Source organism: Malus domestica, chromosome 03, assembly GCF_042453785.1.
Source record: "Malus domestica chromosome 03, GDT2T_hap1".
In the NCBI taxonomy this organism is placed as follows: Eukaryota; Viridiplantae; Streptophyta; class Magnoliopsida; order Rosales; family Rosaceae; genus Malus; species Malus domestica.
This window is the reverse complement of record NC_091663.1, coordinates 28,375,558-28,396,853: the sequence shown is the minus strand read 5'-3', so window position 1 is coordinate 28,396,853 and position 21,296 is coordinate 28,375,558. Positions and strand designations below refer to the sequence as shown.

General features: G+C 35.1%; 1 protein-coding gene across 1 annotated transcript; it reads right to left on the bottom strand.

The window, feature by feature from the left end:
* Positions 1 to 10,916: 10,916 nt before the first annotated feature.
* On the bottom strand, positions 10,917 to 20,358 carry LOC103429271 (gibberellin 2-beta-dioxygenase 8). Its single transcript, XM_008367419.4, has 4 exons — positions 20,188 to 20,358; positions 18,391 to 18,862; positions 14,863 to 15,184; positions 10,917 to 11,362 (listed from the first exon to the last, which is right to left on the bottom strand). Exons 1-4 carry the CDS (start codon positions 20,195 to 20,197, stop codon positions 11,129 to 11,131), a joined length of 1,038 nt encoding a protein of 345 aa, XP_008365641.1. The 5' UTR covers positions 20,198 to 20,358; the 3' UTR covers positions 10,917 to 11,128.
* Positions 20,359 to 21,296: the final 938 nt, after the last annotated feature.

Genomic DNA, 21,296 nt, shown 5'->3' with positions numbered 1-21,296 from the left:
GAGAACGATTTAAAATATCTTATACGAAATTACAAAAAAAATTATTTAGTATTATTTTGTAAAAAAAAAATTAATAAATATTTTATTGCCTAGTGCCAGGGCTATTCAAGTGAAAGGGGGGAGATGCAAAAGACAGTTACTGTTCATTATGGTAGTTACTGTTCACATGGTGGATTGAATAATGGATTGCCTGGGGGAAGGGCTCTAATGGTGGAGTTGCTCTAACTAAAGCTTTGTCAAGAAAAAGAAAATTCCCACAACAAAAACTAGAAAGAAAAAAAACGAAAACTAATGAAAATGACTTGAAAACTTTGAGTTTAACGATAAGGACAAAATAAAAGATAAAGTGAGTAGTACCATGATTGACTTTTTAGTATACAAATATGATTTTTCGTTAAAGTAAACAATATTATAAGCTTTTTATTTAGGTTCCCAAAACACTATGACATAGTACTACATGATTACAAAAATTTTCACTTTTTCGCAACCAAAAGCAGCATAACAACCTTTTTTTCTTTTGGGTAATGTTTACATGTACAAGGATTGTCTGCCCTCCACTTTCGGTGCCCTCCTCGTGCCCTTCTGTTTGTGTGGTCACGGTTAAGCCACGTCAATATCTTATATTACTATTCATTTTTGTCTTATTATATCTATAAAAAAAACAATATAAAATGCTGACATGGCTTAACCGTGACCACACAAAACAGGAGGGCATGGGGAGGGCACCGGAAGCGGAGGGCAGACAATCCTTGTCCTGTTTACATACACTAAATTTGTAAGCTAAATTTTGTAAACTAAATGACATGGAAGTAGATGATTAGATTATTACTTAAGTGTTGATTAACTTGTTTATTTCTTATTGGTGACACAACATTTTAGTTTGCAAATTTGATTTAAAATTTAACCTACCTAACATTACTTTTTTTCCTTTTTTTAACGGTTAAAATTAAAACGATGTTGTCGATGTATTTTAGAGGTTAAAATTAGAAAGATCCCGTTAAAGCCGCCACCGCATTTTCCCATTTTTCATTAATGTTTGTTTCTTAGCACTTTAGTTTTACGGATGTCGGAAGATTTCTATTTTGGCCATGAGGCATCGACAAGAAGATGTCAAATTTGGACTCAATAAGTAAAGAGTTTTATTTTTTTTTTTTTTTTTTAATTTTTTTTTTTTTATCCCTTTGCGTGGAATAATACTTAAAGAGTTGTTTCGTACTTTTTACACTATGTTTTGCCTTGATTAGTTAATAGAGTTAAGAATCTTTGGCAGTTGCTTAATTCGCAAGCAAGTTAGGGTTTGGTCTTATAAACGGTTGGTTTCGATAATTAGTTGGTTTGATATATATAAATTAACCAAAAAGGTGGACTAGATTGTATGAGTGCGCATTAGTGCGTTTGTTTATTTTTTTTATACAACGATATATTTACAATAGGTAATGGATTTTTTTTTTAAGTACATTGATATTTTTACACTAGAGGGGAAGGGAGAGTTCGGCTAAGTCACACAATGAACAACCTAATTTGGTATCAAATTCGCCATCCATGAGATTCAAACCTAAGACCTCTCACTTCTAAGCGAAGAGAAATATTATCAGACGGTAGTACTGAGTGACAAGTGTCAGTTAATAGTATGTTTCAGTTTTTTCTACCTTCCTTAACTACAACTCCATCAAAATTATGATTACAGTTACTTTCAGTTGAAATCAATCATCAAATTTTGGAAATCAGGATTGGAACCTTCACTTTGGATGCCAAAGTTCCAAACTTTCTAACAAAAAGGGGAAATATTTCTAAGAATATTTGCTTACCATTTTCAAAACCCTAAATTCTAAATCCTAAGCCTTAAACCCTTTGAAATCAACAGTAGTAGACTTTCCAGTAATTAAGAGAGATAACATACCTGAACGTAAGATCGACCAAGATGGAGAGAGAGGCAATGAGATTGTCTTTCTACTGTTCTTGTTTAGATCGTTTGGTTTTCTATTGTATGGTTGTTTGGCATAAAAAAAATTCAGTAAAAAGAAAGAGGCGATAAAATACGTGGAAAAATATTTGGAGAGTTTTTCCTTGGCATCCAAGTCAAAGAAAGTCCTAATATGGACTAAATAACCTCTGCAAAAATATGCAATATCGGCTAGCCCGCAAGGTAAATTGTCTTGTCTTGCAAGTAAAGAGTATTAGAACCTTGCTCTACTTCTTCCTTGATTGTATAGAGAGAATACTAACAAGTACTCATATTATTTCATAAATGTCTTACTTTCTCTTACAAACCACTATTTAATAGCCAAACTCCTATTACCAACTAACTAATAACAACCTTTTGTACACTTGTCACCATCATATTATGCAATCTGATATGGTATCCTAACAATACCCCCCTTTAAAACCAAACTTACAATTGAAAAACACAGAACAACAACAACAACCTAGAATTACAAAGTTCAGAAACAAGAAAAACAATAATTTGAACTTCAATGATTAACAATTTTTGGAAATTTGAACTTTAGTTCATGGCACAACTCCCATGTAGCATCTTCTTGAGTATGGTTCTGCCATTGAACTAAGACTTTTGTGGCAGCAACATTACCCTTTTTAGTCATAATTCTTTCCAAAATTGCAATAGGTACATCTTGCAATATTCCATTTTCTGTAATCACAGGTAAATGGACTGTGTTTTGCACTTGTGATCCCAAGTGTTTCTTCAGACATGAGAAACGAAACACATGGTGTAATTTCGAGTGTTTAGGCAATTTCAACTTATAAGCAATTACACCAACCTTAGACAAAATTTGAAAAATGACCATATAACCTGGGTTGCAGTTTGTGAAAATAATGTGAAGCCAAAGACTTGAGTTGATATGGTATCAATCTCAAATAAACCCAATCTCCTTCTGCAAACACTCTCTCAATCCTATGTTTATCTGCTTGAACTCGCATCCTGCACTGAGCTGCTTCCAAATTAGTTTTTAGAAGAGCTAACATTCTGTTTCTTTCATGTAAAGCCTGGTCCAAAGAGTCAACCTTTGTTGTACCACTTTCATATGCAGTAATGATTGGAGGAAGCTATCCATATAACATTTCATATGGAGTTATTTTGGTAGAACTGTGCTAGCTAGTGTTATAGCTATATTCAGCCTAAGAGAGCCAATTTGCCCATTTCTTAGGTTGCAAGCTACAAAAGCATCGAAGATAGGTTTCCAAACACCTATTGAGGACCTCAGTTTGGCCATCAGTTTGTGGATGGTAGCCTGAACTAAAACATAAGGCTAATCCCTGAAGATTGAAAAACTTTTTCCAAAATTTACTCATGAAGACTAGATCTCTGTCACTCACTATTGATTGTGGCATACCATGCAACTTAAAAAATGATCAATGAATAACTGAGCTATTAATACAGCATAATATATGTGTGATAATGCCACAAAGTGTGCATATTTGGACAAGTTGTCTACCACCACCCAAATCACAGATTTTCCCTTACAATGAGGTAATCCCACAATGAAATCTATTGAAATATCAGCCCAAACCTTGGTTGGAATTGGTAAAGGTTGTAACAAGCCTGGAGAAGATAAGATCTCATATTTGTGCATTTGATAGGTTGCATAAGCTGTAACTCTTCCTTAAATTTCTTTTTTCATCCCTTCCCAATAGAAAGATCTTGACACTCTCTTATATGTTTTCAAGAATCCTTCATGACCTGCAGTGGGGCTAGAATGGTGTTCATTGAAGATTTTATCTCTCTATTCATTGGTAGGACTAATCATAATCCATCCTTTGTATTTTAAAAAACCATTATCACACTGAAATTTTAGATTGGCAATAGGTGCTGAATCACCCTCCATAGCAAGCACTGGTTGTCTTTTTGAAATTATCCAAAGATCTTTCTCAATGTGTCTCTGAAGATCATTCATCCAACTAGAATAGGGATAAGATATAACATCCAATTGAACTTCATCTAAGGATTACAGTGATGGTGAAATAGTGTTGAGATGAGATCTAGATAAGGCATCAGTAGCCTGGTTATCCTTCCATTGCTTAAATTGAATTTCATAGTCAAATTCCAACAATTTGGCGACCCATTTTTGCTTAAATGGAGTGTGAGCTTGGCCTTGAAGGAAATATTTTAAGCCATGATGATCTGTTTGTATGATGAAATGGTTTCCCACCAAGTAAGATTGCCACTTATGTATTGCATGTATAATAGCTAGCATCTCTCTCATAAGTTGATAAAACTTGATTTCGAGGAAATAAGGCCTTACTAGTGAAAGTAATAGGCTTGCCCTCTTGTTGGAGAACTACACAAATTCTTATACCTGAAGCATCACTGTCTATGATATAAGGCTTGCTGAAATTAGGTAGAGAAAGCACTTGAGGGGACAACATTGCCTGTTTTAAAGTCTGAAATGCTTGAGTTGCTTATGTGTTCCATGTTTCGATACAATATGTCCTGGGTATTCGACTTGAGATTTCAACACACTTTGATTTCTTCACAAATAAACTATGCACTTTTAATGTATCAAATACCATTTTCAAATGTTATAAATGTGAACTCCAAGAAGAGCTATAAACCAAGATGTCATCAAAGAAAACCAAGATGAATTTTCTTAAATGTGGCCTGAAAATATCATTTATAAGACACTGAAATATAGCTGGTGCATTAGTTAAACCAAATGGCATAACTAGAAATTCATCATGGCCATCATGAGTTCTAAATGCTATCTTTTCTACATCACTAGGATGCATACATTTGATGGTAACCAACTCTCAGATCCTGTAATACCCTAAAAATTTAAATATATGAATTATATATTCATAATTATGCATATGTGGAGAAAATCGAAATAAATCGATTTATGATTATGAAGAATTTAATCGAGAAGTTTTACAGTTTTGTTTCCGAAATTATATTAATCAACGTATTTGTATTATTGAGCTTTTATATGATTTTTCAAGAATTTATAATAATTTGTGTAAGTTTAGTTTTAAATTAAACTAGTTACGAGGTTTAAGGTTTGGACCTTAATTATTTAAAATACATAGACCTTTCGAAGTCAAAATTTATATTTTTAAATAGAGCTCGACCTCACGAACGTGTAGGCGCAAACCGTTCGTGAAACGGAGTTAGAACGAAGAAGTTATTAACGTTTAAAGTCGGGGATAAAATGGTAAATTTATCATTTCTATAATGCTCAAGATTTTTGGAGCCAAATCTGGAAGGCCATGTGTGTGGCCCAGATTAAAAGTAAGAAAGGTTAGGCGGTGGAGATGGAAGATAAAGGAGGGAAATGAGGGAGAGAAGGGCCAATCAGAAAAGGGGGAGAGAGAGAGAGTAACCAATGAGAGAAGAGAGAAAGGAGGGGAAATGAGGGGAAGGAAGTACACCGGATCCTTCGACCCGGTTCTATGTCATCAACCCGACCCGGCTTCCTCCACCTCCTCCGGTGGCTTTTCATCGGTTTTTTCGACGAATTATACTACCAAACCATCTTAAAAAGGTTCCATGACCTCCACTTGACTGATTCTATCACAAATTAGATAGGTATTGGCTCTGAAAATGTGCAAAACCCCAGGGGGTGCGCGAGTTCATTGTTGCGATCCATCAAATCTGAAGCAAACTCTCCCATTTCCACCACCCATATGTTCCTTAAGAACCCAGGAATAAAGCCCAAACAAGTTTTGGGGCGTCGGAGCTGCTATGGAGTCGAATCAAGAACACCCATTTCTAGGGTTCCCGACGGATTCGAGGCAAATTGGAGCATTTCCGAGTTAAATTGCCCTTGGTCACAGGTATGAAAGTTACGCTACACATTGAGATCTTCATTCCTGTAATTTTTGGTAATTTTTAGAAATAGTTGAGTTTCCGACGAATCGAGGCGGCCGACCGCCAACCGCTTCGGCGGGTGCGGCGACGCACGGCCAAGAAGTCGACTATTGCTCTTTATGCGAATTTCGTTATCAAATTATGTCTTCAAGATCAAAATTGCTGTGGTTTGAATATTATTACGATTTTGGTATATGCTGGATTAAAGGAATATTTTCGGATTTGGTTTAAATTTTGAAGTTTTGAACTACGAAAGGCTTGATCCCTGTTGAGGGTACGTAGGCAATCTAACGAGACGTTAGATGTAGCCATAAAATAAATGTGTTTAAATATTCAAGAATTAGTATATAGATGGAAATTGATCCAAGAGAAGAAAATAAATTAGCTATGTTTTTAGGTTGGGCCTACCATAATTATTTTTCCAAAATATACAAATATTTTGGGACCGGGGTGTTACAGATCCAGTTTAGAAAAGAATTGTGCACCAAATAATTCATCGAGTAGCTCATCAATGAGAGGAACAAGGAACTTATCTTTGATGGTAATGTCATTTAAGCCTCTGTAATCCATGCACATGCACCAAGTCCACTTTTTTTTCATTACTAAGATCACTGGAGAAGAATATGGACTGTTACTGGTTCTAATGAAACCAGATTGCAATAATCCCTTCACACATTTCTCAATTTCTGATTTATGTACTGGACCATACCTATATGGTCTACTATTAAGTGGTTTGCTACCTTCCAACAATGCAATTTGATGATCTTGAGATCTATGAGGAGGTAGTGTAGTATGAGTGATGAAAACCATTTCATAATCTTCCGATAACTGCTTTAATTGCTGTTGTTGATCTTCAGAAATGTGGTCTCTTTGTTGATCCACTGTTCCAGGCTCCATATGTTGAATAAACACATCCACTGACTAAATATGACATAAAATAGCCCCACAGTTGTTTCTTGCTGCACAAGTTTGGACATCTGCAAGGCTGAGATATCCTCTAATTGTTCCAAAGGTGACTCTGGACTAGCAATGCAGTATGTTGAAGAGCCTTTTTGGAACTTCATATATAGCTTCTCGAAATCTCACAAGATTGGTCCTAAGGTTCTGAGTCATTGCACTCAGATCACTACACCACACCCTCCCAATGAAATTGCATATAAATTTGTTACGCACTCATAATCTTAAATCTTAAGAGGTACTTAAGCCAATGTGCCTTAAGTAAACATTTTGCCCCCATCATCTATTTTGACATTAAAAGTATGTCCTGTATCCAAGTTTCCTTTCACTCTTTTAACCAACCCAAAATCCACAAAGTTATGGGAACTGCCTGAATCAACCAAGATAGTCACAAGACATTGTTTAACAAAACCAATAACTCTTATAGTTTTGATAGATGATGGTGTAGGGGTACGAAACAAAGCATAAGTTGTAATCTCCAAATCTTCAGTTTCTAACACTGCATGATCACCATTTTCATCTTCTTGCACATCAATCAACAGTAAATGCTTCTTTTCACAACTATGACCCTTATAGTATCTCTCCTTACAATGAAAGCATAACCCAGTCTTCCTATAAAAATATACTTCTTCAAAAGTAAGTCTTCTCACATTAGGCATTTTAGGTCTATTTTCAAGTAAAGAATTGGAATTTGTGTTCTGCAAAGGAGATCGAAAGGTTGATTGAACTGTAGAAGCTTTAGGGAAAATTTTCACCTTGAGGTCTGCCAATTTAGCATCGAGTTGCTGTGCAAAAGCTAATGCTTCCATGACATCTTTGGGCTTCAAAATCTTCATATCATGTCACAATTCAAGTTTCAAGCCTCCAATGAAGCAAAACTTGAGAAGTGAGGGGCTGATTTCCCTTGTTCGATTAACTAATCTCCTGAATTCCATCACATATTCTCGTAGTGTAACATTATGTCTTAGCTTCACCAAATTCTCTGCTAAATCCTCCAACTCTGAATGCCCAAATTCCTGACACAAAATCTTGGAAAATTCATCCCATGTTGGGTAATTAACCAAACACTTTGCCTATTGAAATCATTAGAGAGCTTCCACTTCCATGTGGAAAGAAGCTAACCTTACTTTCTTCGATTCTTCGATATTAAAGAATTCGAAGTAATGTTCAGCCTTATAGATCCAACCCAATGGATCATCCCTGTCATTGAACCTAGGAAAATCCATCTTCAAGAACGGTGGTCGCGATTGATAATTGAAATTCTACCCATTTTCTTGACAGTTGAAATTTGGGTACATTCTTTCTTGAAATTGGGGATCACCGATCGTGGCTTCTAAAGTGTCACCCATAGAACCGCTATTAAAATGTGCCATGATCGACTGCATTTGATGAAGAAGCAAATCCTGTGTTGATTTGAGTTCATCATGCGAAGTCTTGAAATCATTGAATTTGCTCTCCAAACTAGAAACTATTGATTCCATGTTCTTCTGTGAAGCTTGCCGCGTCATACAATAGGGAAGGATTGACAGGATCGAACTGGCTGATACCAATATTAGAACCTTGCTCTACTTCTTCCTTGATTGTATAGAGAGAATACTAACAAATACTCATATTATTTCATAATTATCTTACTTTCTCTAACAAACCACTATTTAATAGCCAAACTCCTATTACCAACTAACTAATAACAACCTATTGTACACTTGTCACCATTATATTGTGCCATCTGGTATGGTATCCTAACAAATACTCATGACTCATATGACAGATGTTGTCTAACCCCATGAATTTCTAGGGGATGGTCCCCTGCCAAAATTGAACCAAATTACTCTCTTTTGCTCCTTCGTGCCAAGAAAGGAAACATCTGCTCTATTCATTTCCATAACTTGGATTCTACAAAGAGAGATAGGGTGTGAATACCCTATGCGCATAAGTTTTGAGAAGAGAGTCAAGAGACTGCCTTCTCCATTCTTGTCAAGCACCGCAGTTAGAAGTTTCTTTTGGTGTGTCAAATAGGTTGCAAACCTTGTCCTTGTAAAAGGAGACCAGGAAGCAATTTGAGCGCACAACCAAAATTCTATGCCGAAGCAGCCAGGAAACTACCGGAAAGTAGTAGAAGAAAAGAAAGAAGCAGTAAAACAAAGTGACCTTAAGAGATGTCCTGTAACAAACATATCTTTCAGAAAGTCCACAATCTTGGAGGAGGAAGTACTAACAAGGGAGAAAGAGAAAGCTTCAAGGCCCCAATGCTATACACGTTGTCATCACCATGATGGGCTCCTGGACCAATATATGTGGTTACACATGAAGGCATCAAAGGAATACTTTGACAAAGGCACTGGATCCAAGTTAACCTCTCGGCAGAAAAATAAAATGACAAGTTTGGCAAAGACGAGGCCGATGGTCTTGTAACATCCACAAATTTAAGTGAGGGGCGATGGTCTTGTAACTTCCACAAATTTAAGTGAACTCACGCCATTTCAAATTGATGGGATCAAAATCCAAATTCCCAAATCTCCACATCAAAGCCCAAACTGGTACAAAACCACTCAAAATTAAACCCAAAAATGGTACAAAGCCGTTGTAAATCTCAAAAGTCAGAAAACCACTATCCAAATCAAAACTACATGTGACCGACAACAAAATTCTAGATACAACAGCACACCCCCAAATGATATCGAGCTTGAATGAATTTTTCTAGAGATGATAATAAAGAGAATTAAAAGATTCTTGCTAGGAAAATTCATTCAAGTTAATAGTATCTAGTGACAGCAACTTGTTGTGTTCCTTCCTAGTGTAAAAATATGGTTAGTATAATGGCACAAGTAAGGGTGTCAAACCACAGGGACTAATTGGACCTCTATAAGTTGCTAACTTTGATAGAACCCTAACTAAAGTATGAAAGTAACCAATTGAGAGTAGTTTTTGTGCTGTAAACTTAATTAAATTAAAATGCAAGAATGTAGTAGCGAATAATATATTGATGTAGAAGCAATGGAAATGAGGCCAAGGATTCGAATTCACCATTACAAAACCAAATCCATGTTTATAAAGTTATATCATATTCAACTACCAACCTGTTTCCTGAGTTCGTTTTACATATATATGATCAGCCATATGATGTGTGGTTTTGATCAAATTCTCCTAATTTGCAACCTAATCGGGATGTTCAACTTCGGTTCCTAATTAAGAGTCTTTACCATGCAAGAAAACATTAAATAACCAAAGAAAATACATGACATGATGTTTGCATAACATTCTCTTCATTCATTCACATGTCCACCAAGATTAAGCATGATGTTTACTATAATCTTGATTAAATGATTTGTAGTTAACCCTAATGGTGATCAAACATTAAAATCAACAAACAAATTTAACAATAGATTCAGTGAATGAAACAAGAAGCAGATTGATGAACTGCATACTTCAACTTAAAAACATGGATCAATTTTGCAAGGCTACATCGAAATCCCTAGTTATGAACTTAGTTACACATCATGTTCACAAAAATTAAAACGAAAATACACAACATAAGTGAAAATAAATTTAGGAGAGGAAACCCTTAAAGCATTTCTGATGTAGAAATTCTCAAAGAACAGCCTTCTGCAATGAGTCTTCAATAATGGTGAAAGTGTATGGAACAGCTAGGGTATTTTAAGAGTGAACGAAAAAGAGAGGATAAATAGGTAATCAGAATTGTGTAATTCGCCTAGAATAAAAAGGGCATGTAAAAGTGGCTAAGATGCAAGTTTTTATGGGGTAAAAAAGGTTGTAAGATATTCCAAAGTGATCCCAACAACTTAGCCTTTATTTTGCACATTTTTGCCTTATTTGGCACCTCCAAATCAGGCTAGATATCCTAATTCCTTTCCCATTCTGTTCCTGATCTTCTAACAATCCAGATTCGTCTTGGATTCTTTATTTGGACTTCAAAACAAGTAACAACTTTATTTGGGCTCCAAAACAGGCCACTAAACTTCTCTCCACGTTTGAATAAGGATCGGCTCCAAAAATGGCATGTTTTCACTTCTTTTGCCCTCAAATTGATCCTAGAGTACATGTAACTGCACACTAACACAAAATAGGGTAAAATGCAACCATTTTTACTCAAAAACATCACAAAGAGACTAGAAAGGGATGGTATAAATGCATGACAACTCTTCATTTTGTTAGAGAAGGACCAGAAGGTCACGATCCTTCAAATTCAATAGGAAGACAGCTGACACTTAATGAATAAAAGAAAGAAAACAATGGTTCACAGACCATACTTTGTTATTTCACGATTATTGTCCTCTTTTACATATATCAGGTACATATATAGTTTGCTTGCCATCAGTTTTGAGACGTTTTTCAAAGGAGAAATCTTGAGAGCCCTACTTTCTCACCAGTTTCCTGAACATCAATTTGAGTTTGGAGTTTATACTCCCTCAAAGTGAACTGCCTATAAGTTGATGGTTCATTACCGCAGTTTTGGACCACAGCATCGTAGGAGGGGCAGTAGAAATATGCCACAGATAATCTCTCAACTTCTTGTGTGCTAACCACTCGGTGTTTGATGCTTTTGTATGCGCCATTGCTCAAGGCCTGCGTTATATCACACACACGAATATATATAAGGGTACATGTTTTCCAAGAGACTATTTTGAAAGCTGGAATTGGAACATAAAATAGTAGGTATATACATGAAGGCATGAAGTTGAGTTTCACTTCGGAGAATTAAGAAACCTTACAAGGGTTTAAGTGCAGTTGGGGCACTTACCCAACTTCTAATTGGATTCAGGGTGGAACCTTAATTTCCATGGTACTATTTCACCAAGATGTATGAGAAATTATACAAAAAGATAATACATATTTCATCATATATTTCTACCCAAAAACATTCTATTTTGCGCAAAGAAAGATCTTGATATGTTAAATTTATTAACCATAGTCATTAGTGATGACATGGTTACTTAGTAATGAAGAATATAGTTAGTTGAAATGTGTTGGTAGGTTGTCATAAGGATAAGATTGGTTAGTATAGTTAGAAGGGTATTATTGTAATTAGGTTATATGGCTATATAAGGGATTGTATAGCTATCATTTCCTTAAGTTCTTTTGTATACATTTTATCCATTTTAATCAATACAATCTTTCTGGTTCTCTCTATCATCTTCCTCTTCCTTTGTACCAATTCTTCATCTTTTACAATGTAGTTAATATGGTATCAGAGCCACCAAGGCTCACGCCATGGATCTTGGTGGTCGATTCCTCTTCTCTCATTACTTTCTATCTTTCTTCATTATTTTCTTTTGTTTTCGCTTATTTGATTAGTGTTAAGTGTTTAGCTTTGGATCTGGATTTTTTTTTTCCGCCGAGGGTTGTGTTTAGTTTTGGGGTTTTTCCTCGGGGTTTCAAGATGAAGCTGGCGAGACCATCACGGCACCACTACTTGACCTTCACATGGAAGACGTCGGTCTTCTCCCTTCAGCACACCGTTCTTTAGAGCTGAAATTTTGGCGGGGAGCAAAATCGAAGTTCACCCATGATTCTGCGTAATCTTTACCAAAAAGAAGCTATGGTTGTCAGTATATGGTGACTAATTCGCCTGGGTTTTCATGAAGATCTACATAGTTTCAGAAATTGGGGATATGAAATTCAAAAGAAATTAGGGATTTGTGAGAGATTTTGGCTATGAACAGAGTGTCGGTCAAAATCTGGATCGTCAAAAGATTATGGTGCCGAGATTCATCTTCTTTCTGCTATGCAAATCTCGATTCGGTGGTGATTATTTCTGTTTTTCATCTGGGAATTTCTCTTCTGCGTTGCTGATTGGAAAATGGGATCTTGGACTCTGTCAGGTTTACTACCTCTTCGATCTTGATTCTTCCGCTGTTATCGTCTTCAAGGGTTGTTGCAGAGGTGCACAGTTGGAACGACGGAGTGGCAGTCTTCGTGAATTGCTGTTGGATGTCTCCGAAATCAGAGTGTTGGATTTTTCTGGGTTTCCTGGGTTTTCAAGATTCAAGTTCTCAGATTTTGTTTTTCGATTACTGGTTTTCTTTCCAGCATATCAACTGTTTGTGATAATGTCTCGGTGAGAATTTTCTGGGTTTCATGTTCATTGGTTTTCTGCGATTGTTCTGGTTGCGTATTCTTGTTGGGTTGATCGTTCTTGGGAAAGTCGTGTAGCCGCCTTGTTGACGACAGCCTTGCCGTCGAGTCACTCGGTCTTGGCGGAAGACGACGATGCATGAGACTCTGTGTGACTGAGAGCAGAGTTTGCTTTCTTTGCACTGTTGATTATCTACTTCTTCATTCATCTTGGTGGTGTTTTCAGAGCAGTTTTCTGAATTCGATTTTCTGTGATTTTGATCCGTGCTCTGTTTTCTGGTATGGCAGAACGTTTAGACTATGTGCAGCCTAAGTGTTTGACGAATTGCCCATATTTTCTTCATCTGGGTTCTTTTCTCGAATTTGATTTGGGATTTTGGTTATGTGTTCTTCTGAATTGGTAAATGCATTATGGTATATGGGTTGTGCAATAGATCATCGAAGTGTTGATAGCAGTCATTTGGAATTGTTTGGTGATCTGCAACGCTTATTTCTTGAAGTTGTGGTCTTTGATGTACTTTCGAGGTTTAATTGAAGTGAAGCTGTGGTCTTGATGTGTTGATCTCTGTAAATATTAGTTTTCTTGTCGATTTAAAGAAGAAAGTGTCATTCTTTCTATGAATCTTGGAGTTTCATTCTCCTAAGTTGCAGTATGATTTGGAGTTTCATTCTCCTCAGTTGCAGTATGATTTGTGTTCATGGAGTGTCAGTCTCCTTATTTGGTATTTTTTAGTAGAAGTTTGAGATTTGTGTTGTGCTTTGGAGTGTCATTCTCCTTGGCTGATTAGGTTTCTTGGAGTGTCATTCTCATTGGTAGATTTAGTTTCTTGGAGTGTCATTCTCCATGGTAGTTTAGTTTCTTGGGATTGTCATTCTCCTTGGTAGATTTAGTTTCTTGGCAGTGTCAACTATGGCTTCTCAGTTCACAGTAAAAAATTTGTTGGGTATGTTCAGACCAAGACCACGAAGCACAGCTCTTTCTCCCGCAACCATCATGTACTTTGGAACATCCTGTGCCATCACAGAACCACCACCAATAAATGAGAAATAGCCAACATGGCAGAATTGATGAACGACAACAGCCCCTGCATACATCTTGGTCTTGCAGTTCCAGATCAGTTTTAGCGATCTAGCTCGTTCAACCATCACTTGGCTACACCAAGTTCAGTTTGAGGGGGGAGTATTAACCATAGTCATTAGTGATGACATGGTTACTTAGTAATGAAGAATATAGTTAGTTGAAATGTGTTGGTAGGTTGTCATAAGGATAAGATTGGTTAGTATAGTTAGAAGGTATTATTGTAATTAGGTTATATGGCTATATAAGGGATTGTATAGCTATCATTTCCTTAAGTTCTTTTGTATACATTTTATCCATTTTAATCAATACAATCTTTCTGGTTCTCTCTATCATCTTCATCTTCCTTTGTACCAATTCTTCATCTTTTACAATGTAGTTAATAGAATTTTAATATATATCAAAGTTCCTATCTAACTTAAAAAGATCTTAATTTGAGTTAAACCCTAATCCCAATATCTAAAATCCGGTTATACTTAATTATACATTCCTTTTTTTTTATTTTAAATAAAAGTAAGGACTAGAATGCAAGACTCAACCTGCAAAACACACACACACACACACATATATATATATATATATATATGTGTGTGTGTGATCTCACGATGCAACGTTTGAGTAGTTTTTAATACCCTTAAAAAATCAACTTTACAAAAACCATAGTAAAACTGAAACCCTTTTCCCTTTTTTTTTTTTTGGAATCTTAATGAAACACTCTTTGTACAATTCATTTTTAACGTTGACATTTTTACTTTGAAAAATCACTCCTGGTACTACCTTTATTTTGTCTTTTTGATTAAAACTAAAATCACTTTTGGTTAGTTTTTTTTTTTTTGGTCAATAGGAACCCATTTCCCTCACTAGTTATACGAAGTAAATTTGAACAATTAATTAAAAAATATACGAGTATTACCTCAAAGAAGTCCCCAATGTTGACAACAAGAGCTTCAGGATTAGGTTTAACAGCCAACCATCTTCCATCTTTAAATATTTCCAGGCCTCCTACTTGGTCCTGGTGAACTATAGTTAGGAAATCGGTATCGGTGTGCGAGATGAGGCCAAACACTTGCGAAGGAAATGGACATGGAGCATATCTATTCAGTCGAAGATAACTAGTTCTTGGTGGACAATTCTCTTCAAAGTAATTCGGTTTGACACCCAAAGGCTGTGCCAGTATTTCAGCTAAGCGTTTAGCCAAACCAGACACCGTCTTCACGAATGCTTCAATTGTTGATCTGTAAGACGGTGATTAACCAAACATCGGACAAAAATTGGGAAAATAAAAACCAAACTAAGGTGGTTTTGATAACCATTTTGTTCAAAACAAAAAATTTTTGGTTATTGTTTTTAGTTTTTATTCCAATGAACAGAAAACTAAAATTTGAAAGCTACTTTTGTAAGTTTTCAAATTTTGGCTTGGTTTTTCTTTTAAATTTTCAATTGTTTTTTAAATTGAAAGCAAATATCAAACAAGTTTTCAGATGAAAACTAAAATGACAATCAAACTGACCATAGATAATTTACTAGTCTATGACTAGAAGCATATTGTAGTGACAAAATACTTGGGGCAGGAGCATAACATTTTCACTTGGTGTTGTTAGCTTATGTGATATAATTATGGTTGAGCAACATACGAGTTTTTTTTTAGCAGATGACGCTTTACTATACAATGACAACAAATAATTATGCATATGCACCTTGGTGCAAGTTTGATCCTCACTGATGCTATCATTCGACTAAAGAAAACGTAGGAATTTTTATTTTCTCACTTATTGTTAGAACCAATTAAATTAGGATTAGGCAAAGCCAACAAATATGTAGCCAGAATTTGGACTTGCTTACCAAAACAACTGTCACTTTTCATAATATTTTCTGTATATACAATTATATAATTACATTAAGGGTTGAGTGAGTAACACAATGAAATAACTACAATAAATTAGTATCAAACTTGCAATTTACGAGAACACAAGACCTACTAATAATAATTAAGAAACGCTACTAATAATCCATCTTAGTTAACTCAAAAGTGGTATAACATCCCTAGGGACTAGAGAGGTTATACAGTTATGGCAATGTGTCTTCTGTACAACGTATATACCAAGGGACATAGACTACGAATATTCAAGTTTGTGAATGACCTCTACTGAAAGGGTGATTATGGTGCTGTTCATACACTCATTTTTACTTTTCACACGCTCTTATTAGTTTTTAATCATCAAATTAAACGAATTAAAAAAGATCAATGAACAAAAATAATCAGATATATATATAGAAGTTAAAAGAAGATGGAAGGGGATCGTCTCCGTATCAATTCCACCAATTCCACCAAATCCATCAATCTGGGTCCTTAAAATTTGATTCAACAGCTAAAATTATTATAACTTTTAAAGGAACCCATATTTTTAACCGTTAGATTAAATTTCAAAGATCAAAATTATTAGATTTGATGGAAGAGATCCGGAGAGGATCCCTTTTCAAAGAAGATAACACTAACCATATCGAAACTACCCAAAGCCTAAAACCCCAAATTATGCATGACGCCTGCAAAAGTGCGGAGTGTTGGCTTGTCAAATGACAAGAGGTCCTTCACTTTCAGTACGACATGCGACATACTTAGGTGCTCTTTACCATAGAATGCCAATCTATATTACTATAGATGGATTCTAAAAATAAAGGTACTCTGTCTATACATCCTCATATAATAACACAAGGGGTGCATTATCCACACATTTCATTTTACTTCTCACACACCTTTTGATAATTTTTGTCCGTTGATCTTCTTCAATTCATCCGATCCGACAGTCGAAAATTAAAAAGGTGTGTGAGAAGTAAAATGAGATGTGTGAATATTACATCCCATAACACAATTATAAGAGTTGTTGTACGGGTACATTCTTCAATGTTCAATATATTGATCTGGAGATAATTCGCTTAAAACTACATAAAAGTAAACTCTTAACAACTAAAACAAGCACAAACACTTTCGTATTAGTACAAGCACTCCAGTACAAAGATGGCAAACACATCAGTGGAATTTGTTATAGTAGGGGTAGAAAAAGGGCTGAAGGAATTAGTCCATGAATTTTTCTCCCTTTCCTTGGTCACTGGTCAGTTGTCTTGCAAATGTAGATATTATGAAATCGTATAAGTAATTTATTGATTTTATACTCTATATTTGTGGTACATCAATTATGTCATTCATGCATATTATGATACATCAATAAATAGTACATGGCGATACTGTCGCATTAAAATTTAATTCAAAATTGGGATGGTTGTTACTTGTTAATAAAAAGAACCAAGACGATTCTCGTCAAAGACGAATTTGAATCACATTACTGTTAGCCTATTCTGAGGCTAAGCTCACCCCCTTTCTCTTTATAAATAATATCGTTTGTTAAAAAATAAATAAATAAAGAGATCCAAGAAGATCATCTGTCCTATTTCTCTGTAGTTTAATCCAAAGCTTCCCATGTTAATTGTTAGCGTTGTAAAGATGAATATAAATACACCTACCAAAAGCAGATGAATTTAAATAGGGAAGTGAGTTTGACACATTTTTTAGCCTCTTGCACACTTCTGTTTAATCTTGGTTGTTGATTTTGTTGGACTTAATCTGATGGTCATAAATAAAAAAAGATTTGTGAGAAACTATAAAGAGTGTAAAAAATCACTTCCCATCTAAACATATATGATCAACGTCTACTTGTTTTTATAAAGAATTTATATATATATATATATACGTACATTATATATATTAAATAGTTTAAACTATTTTTGAGGGAGGGATTTCTTATTTCAAGGGATATAGGGCAAACGAGAAAAATATGTACTACAAAATGTTAGATACGAGGGATAAGAAATGCGCTACTTGATTAATTATTACAAATGTATGTAAGAGGTATTTGTAAATGACTCCTTTAAAAGTAGTCATTTGTAGATCACTCTTGTATACTTTTGCAACATTCATATGGTGCATTGTAATTTCTCCTATTAATATTTTGTGATCTATTCCTTACTAGCTCGGCCACAATCTCTTGGGACTTGATAAAAATCCCACATCCGAAATAACCTTAATCAAGATTTACAGTTAAAGCTTCAAAGTTTATGATGATTTAGTATTCAGACTATTGCACCACAAGAAAGTGACTATTTAGTCACAACACATTAATCACAATATGAAACTTCTTGTATCTAAATGCATATTAGTCACAAATTTTAAAAATACATATTACATTCTAATTAATTTCAGCAAGATATCATTATCAAGGTATGCTTATCTTATACCTAAACAATTTATAAAGTATCGTTCTTAAATTATCCATGTCATTTTCATTCTCAGAAATTTAAGTATAGCATCTCCACTGCTATATATTGTCTTTTTTTTTTTTGTAGTCATAAGCCTAGTTAATTAACAAATATATAATCATATACGTACCTGAGACTGTTGTGATGATCATTCATCGTTGGAATTTCGGTGACAGATATATGAAATGCTTCTGACCATGAGAACTGCCTCAAACAAGTAGCTTGTGGATTCCCCCAGCGGTAACAATTGCTGGATGAATTCAAGAAATTCTTTTCAACCTTTTCTGCAAAAGGCTTATGAAATAGCCTCCTTTGCTCATTTTGCATACTCTTTATAATTTCTTGTGAAACTCCATGATTCACAACTTGGAAGAAACCCCATTGGCTGGCTGCTTGAGCGATCTCATTCATACACTTGTCTCCCTCAAAGTGACCCAAATTTAGATGACTAAGATCTATCAGCGGCAGTTCACATTCCTCAACAAGAGAAACCTTGTCATCATCATGACTTGATAATGCTTCATGGGTGGAATTCTGTAAGAGTATTGCCTTGCAGATTTGTTGGAAGGGAGGTTTGAAATCCATTAGGACTGCCTTCGAATCTGAAACAAGCTTTCAAACCCTCAGAATTTGCAAGATTTGAACCCTAAGAAATGAGGGATGTAATTAACTGAATGCATCCCACGAAATTAGACATTCCGAAATTAAGCCATGCACAAATTTAATATTTAATATGAAACACAAGCAAATGACTCAATTATATATTAAGAGCATACACTCTTGTACCTAAGATTTCCATTTGTTTTGGATTCACTGTCTCTCGATATCGCTCTCAAACTCTCGATGTCGCTCAACTATATATTAATGATCTGAAATGTTAAAGTGCATTTAGTTCTTTCAAGGATTTTCCTTGTAAAATCATCAAGCTAGATTAGAAAATTGTTTGGTCTGATAACTTATGCCTATAAGCACCAATTTTCATATCAAATGACATAGTAATGATTGATAGTTTTAATGAGCTGATTTTTAGAATGAAAATGATTTTGAAGAGAGTTTTGTTTAGAGAATAAAGTACTGTGCTGTATTTTGACAAAAAGGAAGGTACTTTTTATGTTGGCTAGTTTAATATTAATCTCATACTGGTTGAACCTAGTTCATCAAATACCTGAAAAGCTGTTAAACACCAGTCTCATGTACATTGCCATTGTTGGATATACATACATACATACATATATATTTAGCAACAACAAATTTACGAACACAGTAGTTTGAGAAAACACTAAAACGACAACAATTTAATTGAGTGATTTTGTGGTTTCAAACTTGACTGGGTTTTTACAACACTGATCATTGAAAGAATACCTAAATTTATACGTGTGTGTGTTTAAAATAGTGTTATAGGGTCTATTGACCTTCTCCATCCACCAGCTTAACCAGCGAAGCTAACAAATTTATTCGCTTCAATTTTTAACTACACATAATTATGGTAATCACGTTTCCATTTCTCTTGCATACCATTTTAGGAAGAAGGATGATAAAACCCTAAGACTAGAAATGGCAAATACTTACACTGATCTCTTTGTTTATGCAGAAACAGTCAAACAGATGTAAAGGTTGATGAACAAAATATTTTGCTAACAGAAAACAAATTTGTGTACAAGAAATTAAGATTATTTCCAACTTGAAAACTTCCAATATACTTAAAGAAAATTATACAACACGCAGCAAGTAGTTTTCGTTTTAGCAAGTGATCTTCACATTTTTTTTTTATCTTTAACTTGAATAAATCAAATGAGAATCAAGAGACATAAACAGAAATGCATAAAAAATGAAAACGAGTGTGCGGAAATCATTCCCTTATTGTGATCACTCTTGGTGCAATAACTAAATGAACTATGATGATCAATAAGTGCACCCGATCGATTACCTGTAACCATCCTCAGAGCTCCAAGTTATGTCATTCTTGCCAATCAATACTTCGAAATGACTTAAATATAACAGAAAATTCTAGGATTCCAGGACATTACGAAGATAAATATAGAGGGATCTACGCCATGGAAGTGTGAAATAGAATTTATAACAGCTTCGGCAGTGGAGTGATCGGTAATAGTAATGCGTTGATTAGAAATCTATGGCTGAAAGGGAGAACACGCGTTTGGATATGTCAACATACAAAAGTAGAGAGAGATATTATGATCGTCCTTAAAAAGTTCAAGACTTGAACATCTAGTGATTTTACAGCATTTCTATTACTTTGATTTTACAGCATTTCTATTACTTTGTATAAAAAAAATAAAATTCTGTGTTGCAGTTCCAATTTAGTTAGAAATGTGATTATGTAACTCCTTATGAGTTTCTATAGTATCTTTTATAAGAATTGGTGAATTCTAATGTGTGTGTTAACATTTTGCTTTTATTTATAGTAGTAAGGAAGAGAAAATCCTTGCCTTTCAATTAATACATATTTTATATGCCACTGTTAGCATGAAAACATTCACCATGATGCATGAATCCCCCGTTTTGCTTATATTTTATAATTGTATATTGCATACATTGTTCAATATATATATAGCATGTTCATGCATAAACAATTAATATTTCCATCATGCAAATTACCATATATTATGCTACATTGCTATGTTGATATGTGAGTTAAAAAAAAAAAAAAAAAAAACAAGAAAATAGAATCACGAACTAGGATTTTGAAAACCCTAAAACCGATGGTAAAAATGATACAGCGCGGCTTAGCTGTGCCGAAAGCCGAGCCTGGCATGGCTAGAAGCTAAGCTGCACTGCGCCACTTGGCGAATTCGAGCCAAGCTTGCAGCCCCTGCTCCAAACGACTGCGTTTTGGCATTTGTTTGCGGCTCATGTGTTGGGCCTCTTGTCGCACACCGAGCTCAAGCCCAAAGGTTTCTGTGCTTCTCTCTATAGCCTGCAGCTACCTTGATGGGTCCCTATTTCTCGACCCGCCCTGCTGCTAGGCCACTTTCTATTTTCCTGCACAAATTTATGGCCAGCAACCCAATTTCGTAA

Excerpts from the sequence above, each read along its gene's own strand:
- LOC103429271 (XM_008367419.4), bottom strand. Across the intron at positions 15,185-18,390 it reads GATCATCACAACAGTCTCAG|ATCAACAATTGAAGCATTCG; the intron begins GTACGTATATGA and ends ACCGTCTTACAG. Across the intron at positions 11,363-14,862 it reads ACATTGGGGACTTCTTTGAG|GCCTTGAGCAATGGCGCATA; the intron begins GTAATACTCGTA and ends GATATAACGCAG.